This window comes from Nerophis lumbriciformis, linkage group LG35 (assembly GCF_033978685.3).
Source record: "Nerophis lumbriciformis linkage group LG35, RoL_Nlum_v2.1, whole genome shotgun sequence".
Lineage (NCBI taxonomy): Eukaryota > Metazoa > Chordata > Actinopteri > Syngnathiformes > Syngnathidae > Nerophis > Nerophis lumbriciformis.
Window position 1 is genome coordinate 24,819,713 of NC_084582.2, and position 19,322 is coordinate 24,839,034.

Here is a 19,322-nt window from a genome sequence, read left to right on the forward strand (position 1 = left end):
TTATCCTTCTTTGTGGGGACATTGTTTATAGTCATGTCATGTTCGGATGTACATTGTGGACGCTGTCTTTGCTCCACAGTAAGTCTTTGCTGTCGTCCAGCATTCTGTTTTTGTTTCTTTTGTAGCCAGTTCAGTTTTACTTTCGTTCTGCATAGCCTTCCCTAAGCTTCAATGCCTTTTCTTAGCGACACACACCTTTTGTTTATTTTTGGTTTAAGCATAAGGCACCTTTTTACCTGCCTTTACAAAGCAATTAGCTACCGGCTGCCACCTACTGATATGGAAGAGTATTACACGATTACTCTGCCGAGCTCTAGACAGCACCAACACTCAACAACAACACATCATTTGTAGACTATAATTGCTGGTTTGCAAAAAATGTTTTTAACCCAAATATGTGAAATTAGATAATCTCCCACGGCACACCAGACTGTATCTCACGGCACACTAGTGTGCCGCGGCACAGTGGTTGAAAAACACTGTATTAAGGGACAGGTCAGACATGGTTGGATGAGTTTGATGTTAAAGAACACGACACCACCAACCTCAAAATTTTGAGTTAGTGTTTAAGTATTGGTCACGTGTCCTAGAACTTTATTCTACACAGCAAATGTGTGCCAGCCTCCCTGGGCTGTTATTCTTATAAACTTTTAATTGTTGCTTTATGATGTATTTGTCCATCTGTCATTTTATGCGTGTCAATGTGAATGTCTAGATTTAATCTGACATTACCATCTGTCACCAGCAGACGTCTCTCCAACGCTGTGACAAGCGACTGTCACATCATTGCAGAACGTACCAGGCCAGCAGGTACTCCTCTAATTGCCAAATATTAGCTGTAAAGAGACATTAAATCAGACTGCCTGATCCTGTCATATATGTAAAACGCCCCATGGCTCGCTCCTCTGCCTCTATTTTTCCACTCGCCCATTTCCTCCCTCTCCTTACCTAGCTGTCACACATTTTGCCTTCACTTTGACTAATCAATCACATGCATGCCACTATCAGTGCTCAGGAGAAACCCCTAACATTGCACTTTCATTTGCTTTATTTCTTACAATAGACAAAGAACAAAATAAATGGACAAATGATTAATCACTAGGGATGTCCGATAATGGCTTTTTGCCGATAACCGATATTCCAATATTGTACAACTCTTTAATTACCAATACCGATATCAACCGATACCGATATCAACTGATGTATGCAGTCGTGGAATTAACACATTATTATGCCTAATTTGGACAACAAGGTATGGTGAAGATAGGAAAAAAAATAAATACAATAAAATAAGATAAATAAATTAAAAACATTTTCTTGAATAAAAAAGAAAGTAAAACAATATAAAAACAGTTACATTGAAACTAGTAATTAATGAAAATGAGTAAAATTAACTGTTAAAGGTTAGTACTATTAGTGGACCAGCAGCACGCACAATCATGTGTGCTTACGGACTGTATCCCTGCAGACTGTATTGATATATATTGATATATAATGTAGGAACCAGAATATTAATAACAGAAAGAAACAACCCTTTTGTGTGAATGAGTGTGAATGAGTGTAAATGGGGGAGGAAGGTTTTTTGGGTTGGTGCACTAATTGTAAGTGTATCTTGTGTTTTTTATGTTGATTTAATTTAAAAACAAACAAACAAACAAAAAAAAACATACCGATAATTAAAAAAAACGATACCGATAATTTCCGATATTACATTTTAACGCATTTATAGGCCAAAAATATCGGCAGGCCGATATTATCGGACATCTCTATTAATCACACTTTTGAACTTGGACTAATCATAATTAATCACAGGTGATTATTTAATTTAAGTCAAATTACCTTAATAAGACTCAAATATTTGGACACAAATTACACAATATTGTCAGAATATTATACACAAACATTTCTAAAATGTTCTAATGAAAATACATCATTTATTTCTGTTGGGGTGTATTTTGCAGGGAAATTTACAAGCGAGCAAACCAGTCCGAGTCTCCTCACTCATTTCCCTTGTGGATCAATACAGTTTGTCTAAGGCCCCGTTTACACTAAGCCGGATAAGGTTATCCAGGGTAAATCACGCCTAACCTCAGTCGTGTCCACACACAACAATGCCACCGTTTAAGACCCCCGCACCCCTCCGTCCGCCGACGCAACGGGACCTAGTACGCATGCGTGGAAAATGCGCACGTCATAGTCACCTCCAGTGTTGCTTTGTGTGCAAGTTCTTAAATGTAACTTATCTGAACAATATCCAGTGTTGTGGTATTTCAATTAACTGGAATCCAGTGTGCTATTGTAGTGAATCACACCTGACACATCATAAATTAATCAAATCTTTATTAGACACGTAAACAATGTGATAAAGAACATTTTACATCAATCAAACTAGGGATCTAGATATCTGGTCAGGACACTCACTCTTTTGCCTTCACCTTCATTGTCCATTCGTTTTTGGTGACTTTATATACTCTGGACCTAGGTGTTGAGTCCGCGACATGCATGGCGGACAATAACTGATACGGTCTGCTTTGCCAGTCCAAATGCATTCGGCATTTTCCTCGACGGCCAGGTAACAAAAAGCACACGTTAGAGTTTTTTGCTTTTTCGCTAAGTAGAATCACAGCTGACCTGGACATTGGAAAGTTATCTTGCCATCTGAGAAGTGTTGTATCCCAAATAGCTGCAATCACTTACTCTTAAGGTATTCATGTGTGATTTCCACAAGCGTCTGTACATGTAGAAGAAGGATAAACACGGCCATGTCTGGATGACTCGCCTCCATATTTCCAGTGTTTACCTCCGAGTTACGAAACTGCTTTATTTTGAAGCTGGCCGTGGCGCGTTCTTTCTGACGTCACTTCCTGTGTAGGGCGAGGTCTCTCTGGCGTCACTTCCTCTCCGAACTCAGTTAGTAAACGATCAATGAGTCCATACAAAACAAAGTGCCGGAGATTCAAGAAATACATGGCGCACTTAGCCGTGTAAAAAATTGTCCAAGGAGGGGGACCTTAAACGCTGGTTTAGTGTGGCTGAAACGGGGCTTAGGCTAAATAATTGTTTGTTTAAGGGTAGACATGGCCTAAGTCTAAGTCTAAGTATGCATTGACCTGATCACTGACCGTGTAACAACCAAAAGCCTATGCAGTCAAAATTAAATGTGTGATTACGGGTAATCTTAAAGGGGAATTAACCAACTTTTCTTACCTATTCATATCTGTTTTTGTCCATTTTAAATCTGCCCAAGTCCCGGAAAATTGAAATCAAACCATGGAGGCATGGCCGAGATATTTATAAAACAGTTTTGTCTTCCGTCATACTTTCTCCAAAGAAGTCGTTTGAAATTTGCCCAATTTGTGACGTTTTTCCCATCGGTGACGTCAGCAGTTATCTCCATATAATGAAGAAATGTAGCCAAAGAGCTTTGCGCGAGTTTGCCATAGTGGTCCCATGTTGTAGTCAAAACGTTCTTTCTTTTTCTTTATCCTGTTGTTGTGGAGCAGACTGGCTCGTACATGCACATGCATCCTTTGCTGTTGCCATTTTTAATACAAAGTAGCGTAGTTGTAACTTACAGTCGTGGTCAAAAGTTTACATACACTTGTAAAGAACATAATGTCATGGCTGTCTTGAGTTTCCATTAATTTCTACAACTCTTATTTTTTTGTGATAGAGTGATTGGAGCACATACTTGTTGGTCACAAAAAACATTCATGAAGTTTGGTTCTTTTATGAATTTATTATGGGTCTACTGAAAATGTGACCAAATCTGCTGGGTCAAATGTATACATACAGAATGTAAATATTTGGTTACATGTCCCTTGGCAAGTTTCACTGCAATAAGGCACTTTTGGTAGCCATCCACAAGCTTCTGCTTGAGTTTTTGACCACTCCTCTTGACAAAATTGGTGCAGTTCAGCTAAATTTGTTGGTTTTCTGACATGGACTTGTTTCTTCAGCATTGTCCACACGTTTGAGTCAGTACTTTGGGAAGGCCATTCTAAAACCTTCATTCTAGCCTGATTTAGCCATTCCTGTACCACTTTTGACATTAAACAAATGAGATAACACAATAAATCAGCAGATGCTTTTTACTATTTGGGATGACATTCGTTCTCCATTGGCATACATTGTCAGGCCATATTTATCTTGGAGTAGAATAATCATCCCTATTTATATTAGGAACACATTTGCCTAATAAAGATTCATTGGACCTAATAACAGGTATAGTACTTTTTTCAAGATGGCGCTGCTGTAGTGGCTGCTGTTGGCAGGAGCTCTGTGCTCTTGTGTCATCCTTTTGTGTTCCTGATGTTTCCCTTTTGTTTTCATGTGGGGTTTTTTTGCCTTTTGGTTCGGGACCCTTTGGGACTGTGCGACAAGGGGTGGCACTTTCGTGACTTCTGCGGTGCTTTTTTGTGTGCTTCTGGATCTGCCTCCCGGGAGCCTTTTGGCCATGGAGACCAGCTGCAGGGTATCTGCCACACCAGAGTCCGTTTGGAAAGAATGGAGGAGATGCGGATGAAGAGACAGGGCTGCGGAGCTGGCGCTGAGCGCCGGAACGGACAAGCTTCACAGTGTTTTGGATAAATGAGCGTGTAGCGGACACCTCGGTCTCCTTGGACGCATCCTCGCTCATCCATGCGGACTGGACACTGGCCGAGAGTTAGTGGGCGGCCGAGGGTGGAGTCGGCTCTCTAGGTTGCTTTGTTGGGTCTGCTCCTGTCTCTGGCTATGCTACCCCCACCCCAGCAGACGATGGCGTGGAACACTGCAGAGGCCACCACAGTGTATATATATTTTTTGTTGTTTTTAATTTTGTAGCTGTGTGTAGAAATGGCTGCTCTTTTAATGTCTTTAATATCCTTTATGCTCTATGATGTTTGATGTTTCCCTCTTACACACATGCTTATGTGTGCTATGGCTATGCTTCCCCCCCCCCCCCCCCCCTTGGCCTCAGTCTGGACCCCTCTCCAGGGGCCCAGGCTTAGACTGAATTTTTTTTTTTCCCTCACCGTCCCAGCGTTTACCTGTTTCTCACCTTTTTTGTAAGGGGCACCGGAAATTGGCAGACCCGTCAGCAATTCTGTTCTGTCTCCCTGTAATGTTTGTCTGATCTTGAATGGGATTGTGCTGAAAATTTCCCCTTGGGGGTTAATAAAGTAATTCTGATTCTGATTCTGATAGAGAAGTTTTACAATATCAAATTCTAAACCCTGTTTTGTTGATGTCTGTGAGTTGAGTTTTACAGGAGATTTTAGCATCAGGAACATAAGAGGCATGTCCCTCCATCCATCCATCCATCCATGTTCTACCGCTTGTCCCTTTCGGGGTCTCAGAGGGTGCTGGAGCCTATCACAGCTGCATTCGGGCGGTAGGCGGGGTACACCCTGGACAATGTCCCTGTCTGCTTATTTCATTTTATTTATTGAATTAATTGTACTATTATTATCTTTCTCCCCCTCCATTTTTCTGCATTCTTTCGTATCTCAAGTTATCATTACGTATATGTATTGTTGCATTTAAACAACTGTATTGTTGATAATAAAGGTAAATTATTGGTATTGTTCATTATCAATAGCGCTATTTCTATTGGTATTTGTATTGATCCATTTGTAGTGTAATAATGCTCATTGTCATTTCTGTATTATTTTTTATTTTTCGCTAACTGCTTATTTGCTATTACTTTTACCATCATATTTGTACATGTCATATTTGCTGATGTCGCTCTATTGTTGTTGTTGTTGTTGTTTGCTGTTGTTGTTTTTGTCTCTCTGTCTAATCCCCCTCTTGTCCCCACAATTTCCCCCTCTGTCTTCTTTTTTTTTCTCTTTCTATCCCCTCCTGCTCCGGCCCGGCTGCACTAAATGATAATATAAATACATTTAATAAAGTCAAATACAAATAAGGCAACAAGAGAAGTATCCTACACTTCTCTTTTGTAAAGTAAATCTGAACAGCCGACATGGGCATCTACATCAACTATATGATTTGCCTGAGAAGCTGGACAGGACACAGGGGGGAAAAAAAAAAAAATTGTACTATTATTTTATTAAAACTGTTGTATCCAGCCTCATAGGCAAATAATATTGTTGATCTGCTGTACAAATCTATTTCAATCAAGAGAAGGGTGGGATACTGGTCTGTTGCATTATTTGTGTTAACGTTTTTTAAATGTTTGGATATATTTTGTGTTTGTCGCAGTCCCCATCTGTTTTATTATTCTCCAGAAAACTATTCTTCTTTTCTTTCTAGTAATATTCTTATCATGTTGGCTCAAGGCAGCTCTTTCTACTTTGTCAACTATAATTCCCGTCCGTGGTGTGTTCAAAATAAATAAATCACATCTGCAATTACCAATTAGGTGACTGGGGGTAGGGAGCACTCCTAATACAATCACACACAGTGTGTGAAATCAAGCTTTATTAATGTGTGCTAACGTAGCAGAACATGTGCTTTGTCTCGGCTGTCGTGTTGTGTTCAGGCGCTCTAACGTGCCCTTGCTACAAGGCGTCACACCAGAAGGCGGGGAGGGGGAAAAGAGAACTTGCTATTTAGCGTGGTTACTGAACTTTGAAAGAAGCAGCCTACACTAGAGGCGGAAAAGACAAATTACTTGCCGCTTTGAATTGACAAGATCAGTTCAAAGGGTAAAGCATCTTGCTCAGTGAAGTTAATTTCTGCTGAATTTTTCTTCACACAGTGATGTGCCGTTGCCTTCAGTTGAGCTACTGATGTTCACAACAACAAAAGTTTTCATGCAGTTGAAAACTCAGCAACCTGCTTCTGTGAGGCTGTCACACTATGACTGACAATGGTGTCTCAGGCCATTAATTATGGTAAAGGGACTGATGTTTTGCATTTAAGTCCCATCTTAAAGGCCTACTGAAACCCACTACGACCGACCACGCAGTCTGATAGTTTATATATCAATGATGAAATCTTAACATTGCAACACATGCCAATACGGCCGGGTTAGCTTACTAAAGTGCAATTTTAAATTTCGCGCAAAATATCCTGCTGAAAATGTCTCGGTATGATGACGTCAGCACGTGACGTCACGGATTGTGGAGGACATTTTGGGACAGCATGGTGGCCAGCTATTAAGTCGTCTGTTTTTATCGCAAAATTCCACAGTATTCTGGACATCTGTGTTGGTGAATCAATTGCAATTTGTTTAATGAACAATGGCGACAGCAAAGAAGAAAGCTGTAGGTGGGAAGCGGTGTATTGCGGATGACTGCAGCAACACAAACACAGCCGGTGTTTCATTGTTTACATTCCCGAAAGATGACAGTCAAGCTTTACCATTGGCCTGTGGAGAACTGGGACAACAGAGACTCTTACTAGGAGGACTTTGAGTTGGATATGCAGACCGCGGTACCGTGAGTACGCATGCAGCTGCGGCTTCCAAACATTTGATCGCTTGCTCGTACGTGCGTGCCGCTATGTGCATGTCACGTACGTAACTTTGGGGACTTTGGGGAAATATATGTCCTGTATGAACTTTGGGGAGGTGAACAGTACTTTGGGCTGTGGGATTGAGTGTGTTGTGCAGGTGTTTGAGTTGTATTGGCGGGTTATATGGACGGAAGGGGGGAGGTGTTTGTTATGCGGGATTAATTTGTGGCATATTAAATATAAGCCTGGTTGTGTTGTGGCTAATAGAGTATATATACATGTCTTGTGTTTATTTACTGTTTTAGTCATTCCCAGCTGAATATCAGGTCCCACCCACCTCTCACAGCATCTTCCCTATCTGAATCTCTCCCACTGCCCTCTAGTCCTTCACTCTCACTTTCCTCATCCACGAATCTTTCATCCTCGCTCAAATTAATGGGGAAATCGTCGCTTTCTCGGTCCAAATCGCTCTCGCTGCTGGTGGCCATGATTGTAAACAATGTGCAGATGTGAGGAGCTCCACAACCTGTGACGTCACGCTACTTGTCTGCTACTTCCGGTACAGGCAAGGCTTTTTTTATCAACGACCAAAAGTTGCGAACTTTATCGTCGATGTTCTCTACTAAATCCTTTTAGCAAAAATATGGCAATATCGCGAAATGATCAAGTATGACACATAGAATGGACCTGCTATCCCCATTTAAATAAGAAAATCACATTTCAGTAGGCCTTTAAAACTCATTTGTATACTCTAGCCTTTTAGACCAGTTGATCTGCCGTCTCTTTTCTGCTCTGCCACATAGGAGATGGGGGGCACAAATTAGGTGACCACAGATGAATGCTAGCTGTTCAAAGTCGGGACCCGGGGTGGGCCACTCAACTGTACATCAGTTGGGACCTCTCTGCAGTGCTGACTTGTCTCCACTCAAGATGATCCCCTGCTGGCCCCACTATGGACTGGACTCTCACACTATTAACTAGATCCACTCGACGTCCATTGCACCGGTCGCCCAGGGAGGGGGTCCCCACATCTGCGGTCCCCTCCAAGGTTTCTCATTATAATCCCATTGGGTTGAGTTTTTTCTTTCCCTGATGTGGGTTCTGAGCCGAGGATGTCGTAGTGGCTTGTGCAGCCCTTTGAGACACTCGTGATTTAGGGCTATATGGATAAACTTTGATTGATTGATTGATTGATGTTCAGCAAAACTGCATTGTGATGCATTTCCCACATACTTTATCTACTAGACAATTATGTACATTTAAAGGAATCCAAAACATTATTATTTTACATCCACAAATAGAAACCTTGGTATTACTGATGATAATAATAATGTTAATAATACAAATAATAATAATACCATATTGGATTTCTATGACACCTATTTTGGTGACCCAGCATACATTACTATTTTGTGTTCACCTGAATTTAATTTGTGATACCTCAATTTAACCCTTGTGTGGTGTTCGGCTCTGTGGGACCAGTTTTCAATTTTTATTAGAGTAAAAATTATACAATTAATTATTTTTTCAAACTGAGACTCACTGACTTTGGCTCATTTTCTGTGAAGAACACATATCAGAATACATATTTAATGACCACACACCATACACCCCCCCATACATTTCTATTACATATAAGATGTCCGGGTCCACTGGACCCCCCGGGGCTAATAGAAGTGTGGAAATTGATGTTCTGTGTACCACACACACACACACACACACACACACACACACACACACAGCTGGGCTAAACAGGAGGAGGACAGAGTGTAGGTACACAGAACATCAGAGGGTCAAATGTGTGAGAAAATGAGAGCAGACAGTGTTGACAAACAATGTTGAAACCTTGTGTGGGAACCGCAGGTGCAGAAACACAAAAGAAGAATCCCTGTGGGATGCAGAAACTGGCAGAGAAATTTTCCGTGTAACGTTCATATTGTTGTTACTCAGCCAGCGTTTGTGGGTCTGATGGACCCGTTGCATTTTGTGGCTTTTAATGCCTCACAATCAAACACTTTTATGTTAAAATACTGAACAGATGTTAATTGGGATAAGGTAAACATCTGTTCAGTATTTTAACATGAAATTTTACACAAGGGTTAAGAGCGCCCAAACCTGAGAGTATTTTGAGATATAAGACCCGCCACCCAGCTAACTGTTATGCTTTAAATTGCAAGCAAACATTTTTGTTACAAGCACCCCCACCTATAGTTGCCGAAGAAAATGTCACAGTGAACCCCATAAAATACGTCCAAAACATCTGGTCTTATTTGCTAGCATGAGCTTATACAACCCCTGGCAAAATATGGAATCTGGTGATTCCATACATTTTGGTAGGGGCTGTTGTTCTACAGATGGACATACAGTTATTGTGTTTTCCAACCATGATAAGGAAGAAAGTGAGCGTAAAGGACTGGACTGACAAGAAGAAGAGGATGATTTTCATTGAATTAAAGAAATGAATCATTGAGCGTGTCGCCAACTTGGCGAAGCAATTCACGGAGCACTATACTAAAGACAGAGGAGACTAATGCCAGCCAAGAATGTTAAGATAGTATATAAAAGCTGCTATTTATCCATGGAAAAATGGAGAAGCTGCTGATGGTGTGTTTGACAGCGCAGCAGCTCGAAGGAGATATTGCGGAATTCCACTTTCCAAGGCGTATGCTGCTTATTATAACTTTACAATACTTTTTATTTAAACTGTTGTTTTTCTTTTAAAAGGCATGTTACATGGTAAAATGGTTATGATTTAAAGTCATTTCAATTGGAGATGTTGATTTGAGATAAAGGTGTTATGAGTTAAAGGGGAATTGCACTTTTCTGGGAATTTTGCCTATGGTTCACAATCATTATGAGAGCCATGACGATGAAGGATGTATTTTTTTAATGCATTCTAAGTCGTAAATAGAGATGTCCAATAATATCGGCCAGCCGATATTATCGGCCGATAAATGCTTTAAAATCTAATATCGGAAATTATCGGTATCGTTTTTTTTATTATCGGTATCGTTTTTTTTTATTTTATTTTTTATTTTTTTTAAATCAACATAAAAAACCCCCACAAGATACACTTACAATTAGTGTACCAACCCGAAAAACCTCCCTCCCCCATTTACACTCATTCACACAAAAGGGTTGTTTCTTTCTGTTATTAATATTCTGGTTCCTACATTATATATCAATATATATCAATACAGTCTGCAAGGGATACAGTCCGTAAGCACACATGATTGTGCGTGCTGCTGGTCCACTAACAGTACTAACCTTTAACAGTTAATTTTTGTAATTTTCATTAATTACTAGTTTTTATGTAACTGTTTTTATATTGTTTTACTTTTGTTTTTATTCAAGAAAATGATTTTAATTTATTTATCTTATTTTTTTTTTATTTTTTTTTAAAAGGACCTTATCTTCACCATACCTGGTTGTCCAAATTAGGCATAATAATGTGTTAATTCCACGACTGTATATATCGGTATCGGTTGATATCGATATCGGTAATTAAGAGTTGGACAATATCGGAATATCGGATATCGGCAAAAAAGCCATTATCGGACATCCCTAGTCGTAAATAAATGTAAATTAAAGTTTGTTTCCAGCATAGCCAATGGGAGCTCCTCTATTCCACCCATAAAACCCAATAAAAAAAGATCCAAAAAGCGCCTACAATACTTCATTTACATTTGGTTACCTGAATATCAACCAAGTATTCGTGATATTGTTTTTATTAACGCTAAGACAAAGTACTTATAGCACCGTTGTGATTACTTTTGTGCGTCCCTATGTTTATATCATCGAGTGGTAAGCTGCTTCCTTGCTTCCTTTGCTCGTGAACGTTTATTGTAAATCATAAACCATGTCTCTAACCTTGATAGTAGAAGAATGAGGACGCTATCCGACAAGTTGGTACACTTTGACAGCCAATATAGACCCGGAATGGCATGAACCACACGAAAAGAGACTTGATTACACCATACTTGCAAACCCTCCTGATTTTCCCGGGAGACTCCCGGATTTCACTGCCCCTCCCGAAAATCTCCCGGGACAAACATTCTCCCCAATTTCCCCCAATTTCCAGCCGGACATCAATATTGGGGGCATGCCTTGAAGTCACTGCCTTTAACGTCCTCTCTAACCTGAAATCTTCACCCCTTAACAGCCGCATGCTGTCCAGGCATCCGCTTTTCCTCCATATAAACAGCGTACCGGCCCAGTCACATAATAATGTAGCGTTGTACGGGTTTAACAATGATCTTTACTCGTAGATGTCAAGAAATGCTGACACGTTGTATGATCTATAAACTGGTTTAGTTATAACGCAAGGCATACTTGATGAACATCCATACAGGTCACACTGACGGTGGCCGTATAAACAACTTTAACACTGTTACTAATATGCGCCACACTGTGAACCCACACCAAACAAGAATGACAAACACATTTCGGGAAAACATCCGCACCGTAACACAACATAAACACAACAGAACAAATAGCCAGAATCCCTTGCAGCACTATGTCTTCCGGGACGTTACAATAACATTTACGGCTTTTGGAGCTCAGTGGACAACTGCACACGCAACAAGAAGGAGACAAAGCAGAAGAACGAAGAAGAGACATAACGACGAAGAGTTAGAAGAAAAAATACGCTTGCAAGTTCCGAAATGATTGGAAAAAAGAATTTAATTTCATCCAGAAAAGCTCGAAGGGGAAGGAGTATGCTGCCTGCACCTCAACCCCCCTGCAACCACGACGACCCCCATCTCCCGAATTCGGAGGTCTCAAAGTTGGCAAGTATGGATTACACCCACCTTTTTTGCGAGGACTATGAGTAAAGTTTCATCTTAAACGGAAATATAACAATATTCTATCAGTCGGCATCCTAATGACAGCAGCCCTTGTACGGTAAGTGATGTTTTATTATGTTTTTGACTCTCATAGTCTGCAGTGAATATAAATCAGTGCTGTTGTTTAAAAAAAAACAGCGAGCCATGTGATGAGTTTTTTAACATAAACATAAATCACGCACTACCACAAACATAAACAATACAACAACAAAAAAGGCAAGCGTGCCTAAAACACAAGTGAAGCTAATATTTAGCAGAAGATAGGGCATGGACAGGGAAACTTACTTGGTCAGAGCAAGACATAAACCGGTGTGACATAAAGACAACGAAGGCAGAACGAGTGACTGGCAAAGGCAACTTAAATAATGCCTCTGATTAGCGCTCGGGAAGCAGGTGAGCGGTCGAGCACTAATCAGAGACAGGTGAACACAATGAGTGACCATGACAACCAAAACAAAACAAGGAAGTGAACAACCAGGAACTAAAAAGCGTCCAAAAAACAAACATAACTAAACTAAACATGATCCGGACCACGGATCATGACAGAGACCCCCCTTAAGGACAGATTCTAGATGTCCTACAAACAAAATACAAGCAGGGTCAAAAGTCACGGGAGGGCGGAGGGAGGACTTGGCGGTGGGTCGCCAGGCCAAGTGTCCCCGAATCCACCGAGGCAAAGTCAAGTGGCGGCGGCGAGTGGAACGCCGCTGCAGCACGCGAGGCGGGTGCCCAGGGAATGGCCACATTCGTGGCCGACTGGGAGGTGGGCGCACTTGGCGAGGCAGACGACCAAGGAGCGGCCACATCCGTGGTCGATGGGGGGGTGGGCGCGTCGGCGCCGTCATGGTAGGCTTGGACGCAGCAGCAGACGTGGCAGGCGTGGATGCAGCCGCAGACGTGGCAGGCGTGGACGCAACAGCAGACGTGGCAGGTGTGGACGCAGCAGCAGACGTGGCAGACGTGGACGCAGCAGCAGACGAGTCTTGGCTTGGGTCTTGGCTTGGGTCTTGGCTTGGGTCTTGGCGTAGTGCAGGTACAGGCGCGAAGTTTGGCGTGGTGCAGGTATAAGCGGCGAAGCTTGGTGTGGTGCAGGTACAGGCGGCGAAGCTTGGCGGTGGCGTCTGCAAGCCCACCGGAGATGATGGTGGCATCTGCAAGCCCACCGGAGATGATGGTGGCGTCTGCAGGCCCACCCGGGCTGAGGTTAGCCATGAGCATGGCGGAGGCGGTCTAGCTGGGGATTGCGGCTTGACATGCCGACAGACTGGTGGTGGAGGACGGGCTGGAGGTTGCTGCCTGGTTGGGTGCATCTGAGTCACCCCACCAGCACAGCTCCCGGCCCCAGCCCCCCCCTCAAGGAGCGGATACCAGACGCGCTCCCCGCAGTCTGGAACCACTTTTTGGGGTGGGTGGAGGGAGGTCAGGAGGGGGGCAGAATCCTCCCCATTAAATTGTCCAGAAAATCTATTCACCACCCCCACTTTAGACTGGGTCTGAAAAATTCTAAATTTAGAAAAACATTTCTCAAAATGGTTATTTTTTGAAACAAAGTCCTTGGTGGGCGGCTGACAGAGGGCGTAAATAGAATCTAAAAAAAAAAAAGTCTTTGTCTCTGATGTCATCACTCGTGGGCGGGGTGACGTCATCAACACGGGTCTCCTGCGGCGGCGAGGAAGACTGGGCTGGTTGGGGAATCTTGTTGTCCGGGGGAGGATTTTGGGGGAACAGCGCATCATGCTGGCGAAAAGAAGCCTGTCTGGCTGGCCTCCATCTTCGCCAGTGCGTCTCCATCACCTCCTCGTGGCCGGTCTGCGGAAGAACGTCAGGTGCCTTCGTTCTGTCACGTGGGGGTCGCAGCTCGCTGCGGGGTTGTTCTTCCATCGCAAGAGACGGATCATGACACATATACATTTTCATATAAATTGCCATGTCTGCCATGTTTATTCCACTGGCATTTTACAAACTGTCTTTGATTGTCACGGTAATACGGTACAAACTGCATTCCTTTTTGGCCCAATACGAGGCAATTAAGTTCACTTGGCAACCCAAAGCATGTGATACACCTCTAAGTAGGACTCAATGCAGTTCTACACAACTGCAAACTACATCCACAAAACTACTCATCATTCAATACCTGGGAGTGTCAATTAAAGCACTGGACATCATTTTCTTTGCAAAGGCACAATTGTAGCACTGAAGCCTTCATCTCTTATTTAGATTTTTTTTATACCTTGTTTGTGTTTTATATAAGTAGCATATTTTGTAGTTTGAGTATTTAACCGTGCTTTTAATCCTAAAAACTGCCTACCCGATAAAACCGAAAACACACAAACACATTCCTCTCCATCCTTGTTATTACCCTGTTAAGTAATGACAACCTACCCTGACGACCCCCACTGGAGGAGTGAGTCAGTTTGCGCTTCTCTGTGTGTGTGTGTCTCTCGGGGGCTAGTTAAGTATAGAAAGATAGATTTGACACTTAAGGCATTCAGCAGGAGTCAGAGGAAAAAAAGAGGGGAAGACCTGTTTCCAGTTCATCACCTTCCTCTTACTCTTTCAGTTTCCCCCTACTTCGTTCTTTGGCTCTTTTTGTGCACTCCTTACATTCCCCACTATTATTACTTGGCCTTTATTTGTTGTTTCCCAGTCTCCTCCTTGTTCTTTTGTTCAGGTTTATTTTGATTCACATTCCCAAAGCTGGACCCATTCATTATTTATCAGAGACACACATTCCTTTTTTATGCAGTGACGTTAGCTAAGCAGTGTGTCACTATGTTTTTTTTTGCCTCTTTGTTTTCGCTCCCCTTCTCCTGCATTGACAGACTCTGCTGTGCTCGTCAGAGGGGAGATGCAAGTTACCGCGAGGCTTGCTGCAAATATTTTACACAGGGAAATATCATGTATTTTTCAAAGGAACGACTAAAGTGGCGACTATGAGATCATTCTTTTCTTATCTATGGCAGCCACTATTTACTTTCAGGTGCACTTTCTGCACAATGCCTGTTAGTCAAACAGGGTTTTCAAGAGTCCACACCTGCATTTTCAATCTTAAAAAGTGGTGGACTATTCTCAGCTGTGGTTTAATATCATATTGGACTATAAAAACGGATGTCTGGCTGCCGCAAAGAGGGTGAGCTATCAATTGGCTAGAATCTTGTCCTCATCAATCACTCCACCGTTACCACCCTTTATAATAATAATAATAATACATTTTATTTATAAGGCGCCTTTCTGGGCACTCAAGGACACTGTACAAAATCACAACAATAAAATCAAATTGGGTAAAAAAACCAACAACAACAACAAAGAGAATAGAAAAGATGATTACAATGAATAAACAGGCAGGAATAGATGTGTTTTGAGTCTTGATTTGAAGAGGGATATTGAATCTAAGTTGCGAAGGTCTGGTGGTAAAGAGTTCCAAAGATGTGGGGCAGAGCGGCTGAAAGCTCGGGCACCCATGGTGGACAGTTTAAATAAAGGGACTGTGAGATGGATGGATGAAGAGGATCTTAGGGAACGTGAAGGCGTGGCAACATGGATCAGGTCGGAGAGATATGATGGAGAGAGGTTATGGATGGCTTTGAAAGTGAGGAGAATTATTTTAAAGCCCTGGGAGAGGGGAGCGAGACTAAGACATAATACGGTAGCATTGCATGTTATAAACCAGTGTTTTTCAACCACTGTGCCGTGGGATACAGTCTGGTGTCCCGTGGGAGATTATTACATTTCCCCTATTTGGGTTAAACATATTTTTTGCAAACCAGTAATTATAGTCTGCAAATTATGTGTTGTTGTTGAGTGTCGGTGCTGTCTCGAACTCGGCAGAGTAACCATGTTATTCTCTTCCATATCAGTAGGTGGCAGCCGGTAGCTAATTGCTTTGTAGATGTCGGAAACAGCGGGAGGCAGCGTGCAGGTAAAAAGGTGTCTAATGCTTAAACCAATAATAAACAAAAGGTGAGTGCTCCTAAGAAAAGGCATTGAAGCTTAGGGAAGGCTATGCAGAACGAAACTAAAACTGAACTGGCTACAGAGTAGACAAAAACAGAATGCTGGACGACAGCAAAGACTTACTGTAGAGCAAAGACGGCGTCCACAATGTACATCCGAACATGACATGACAATCAACAATGTCCCCACAAAGAAGAATAAAAACAACTGAAATATTCTTGATTGGTGTAGCTGAGATAGGCTCCAGCGCCCCCCGCGACCCCAAAAGGGAATAAGCGGTAGAAAATGGATGGATGGATGGGTGCTGGGTTTTTTTTTTCTTAAAATTTTAGTAACGTCGACAAATAAATACACAAAAAATAAATATCCATTGCAGAGTCTACTGGTGTTTAGGAATATACAACATAAGAAAAATAGTAAAGGTAGAAGTTCACTCGACTGGTCTTTAGCTTTCTGGAAATGTGCTACAGTTTGGGAAAGGTACCTTTCACCTTTGTACAAATACGTTACCAATTCATGGTACTTGGGAAGCAATACCAGTACTCAACGGTACCAATTGTTGGAACTTTTTTGTGGGTTAATAAATATTAAATGTTTTTGATAGTAAAATCTATTTTTTATTGCAACATTTGAAAATGAGCTGATTATGATAGCTGATGTCCAGTTGTTTTATCTTGTTTTTTTAGCACATTTCTGAGTCTTGTTTGCAATTTGACAATACGTTGCAATTAAAGTTGCAAGTCAAAGACGTCAGATGGCAGTAGTGTATAGATTTTGGTGTGTTGGCTAGTCAGTTCATTCTTTGCTTAATCTAGTCTTTTGTTGCACCTTAAAAAGTCTTACTAATTCAAGTATTATACTTATTATGTACCAGCTGTTTGATTGTAATGTGCATCTCAGTTGCACAGTAGCTTTCATTAACACATTTGGAGGTGTTCAAATCGCCATGTAAAATCGCTAATGCTAATCAGTAGCATGTCAATAGCAAAGCCAATGAATATTAGCATCAAGTTAACACATTTTAAGAAAAGTTGACACTGACTTAGCTTACGTTGGAGCGTTGTTTGAGTCAATTTATTTATTAGATCGTCAATTGCCTAAGTGAGAAGAGCCAGCTGAGTCGGCAACCGGGCGTGACATAACGCACAACCCAAATACTGCAACAATGCACCGTTGGATTTTACATGATTCAATGCCCGGTAGGACCGGTGGTATTATGTTGGTGCCAAAAAAAAAGTACTGGATTCGGAAGCCATCCCTATCGACAGTAAACATTATTACGGACTATGTATACTATCGTTCATAATGACGTTTTCAAGCACTGTTGAAAAAAGCTACTACTGGCAGAACAGCGCCCCCACCTGGCTGTAAGTATCGTACGGTCATATGTAAGAAGCCAAGGGACGAGCAACCTGAAGTTGTTTGAAATGATCTTATTATGAATTATATGCCAACAAATTATAAATTGATACATGTCGTTTTTGAAAGAGACTGCAATATATATCGCATTATGGATTTTAGGCCATATTGCCCAACCCTTTAAAACAGGTTGTTGATTTGAACCCATATCTCCTGACTGTGCGACGTAATAACCACTATACCGCCCAAAAGAAATACCAGTGCATATTACTGCTATAAATATCAAAATGTATCATTAAAACAAGATGTCCAAAAAATGGTTGAGTTGTTAATTTGCTGTGCAGATTTAATTAACCTCCGTCTTGTGTTAGGGTCGGTCGGCACTGACCCGATTTAGTTTTTAAATGCATAAAAGACCCACATAAATTTATTTTTTTGCATCAAGGCTTTTTGAATTTGTCAGGAACCTCTATTTCAACAAAATGAAACATTGTTTATTTTTTTCACTAAATTATAAAATGCTCTGGTTGAAATTATGACCTTGGTGTTGTTAGGGTCGGTTTCGACCCAGTTATAAAAATAAGATTATAAAGCAATAATTAGAGCCAAAACTGAACACACCGACAGCCAGCTCCTCTTCCAATCATGTGAGCTTTAGGGGGTTCTCATTTTACCTTGTTATCCAGTACTAAAACAAACAAAGACTTTCATTTTTTTATACGAAAATCTTGAGGTTCATTTGACCATTTTTTTAATTGAAATCGACGGGTATACTGACAAAAAAAAAGGCCCAATGGCCCACACCAAACATATTAAAACCAATATTTTCATGGATAAGGAAGCCTAACAAGGTAACTAAGAGATAATGGATGATAGGTAATTGTTTTTAGTGTATTTCACAGCTGATTTAAGACATGGGTCAAAACCGACCCGTTAACATAAGAGATGGTAACAGAAAGCTAACTCAAGAGGAAGGTTAAAATGAAAACCGAGACATATAAAACTTTTGTTGAGTAAGTTCTCAACTAAAGCATTCCATCAGTTGACATTCTTTTCAGCCAACGCAGATTGGGAGTGGAAAAGAGCACTAAATTGGATTTCCCTACCTTTCTTCTGCAGTATTGCACTCCCACGCCGCCGCCCAATGTGGTTCTCCACGTAACAGGAATAATTTGCCAGGTCAGCCTCCTCGATAGCATCAAATGTTAACGACAGCTGAACCTCCTTTTCTCCTAAATGTTCTCTTAGGACCCTGGACAATCAAACACAGAAGTCCCAAATTACCTGTCAAATACAGCCTTTTAAACATTGACTTCAATGCATTAAACAGTCTTTCTTTAATAGACGAGAGCAGGTGTGAACATGAAGTTACGAATAAAAGGGGTGAGAGAACATACAGTAGGCCTATGTGTAAAACAGGGAGACAGGTAGGTCCATGATTCACAAATTGCTGTGCAAAAATCCTAGAGACAGAAAGGAAGAAGACAAGGAGATGTGCTGTAAGTATAAAAGAAGAGTAGAGGATGATCTAAGAACATAGAAAGGGGTAAATGATGCATAGAGTAATGTGTGGTGTTGAGCGGAGTAGAGTGCATTTAAAAGTAGGACAGAGGAAGTTAGGAGGCATGTGTGGAAAACACTGATGCAGGTGCAAAAAGCTTCTGTCCTTATGGTGAGGTCATATCCTCCATGAGCCTGCAAGGAGGGGGAAGACAGGAGGCAGACTGAACTGATGCTTGGGGGTTGACCTGTCTCTATGAA

At 41.5% G+C, this 19,322-nt stretch overlaps 1 protein-coding gene across 1 annotated transcript in view; it reads right to left on the minus strand.

Moving 5' to 3' along the window:
* Positions 1–19,322, minus strand: part of il1rapl2 (interleukin 1 receptor accessory protein-like 2) — a 647,587-nt gene that overhangs the window by 46,137 nt on the left and 582,128 nt on the right. Inside the window, exon 9 of the mRNA XM_061927700.2 lies at positions 18,668–18,813. Coding sequence (XP_061783684.1) covers positions 18,668–18,813 — 146 coding nt within the window. The remainder of the gene's footprint in view (positions 1–18,667; positions 18,814–19,322) is intronic.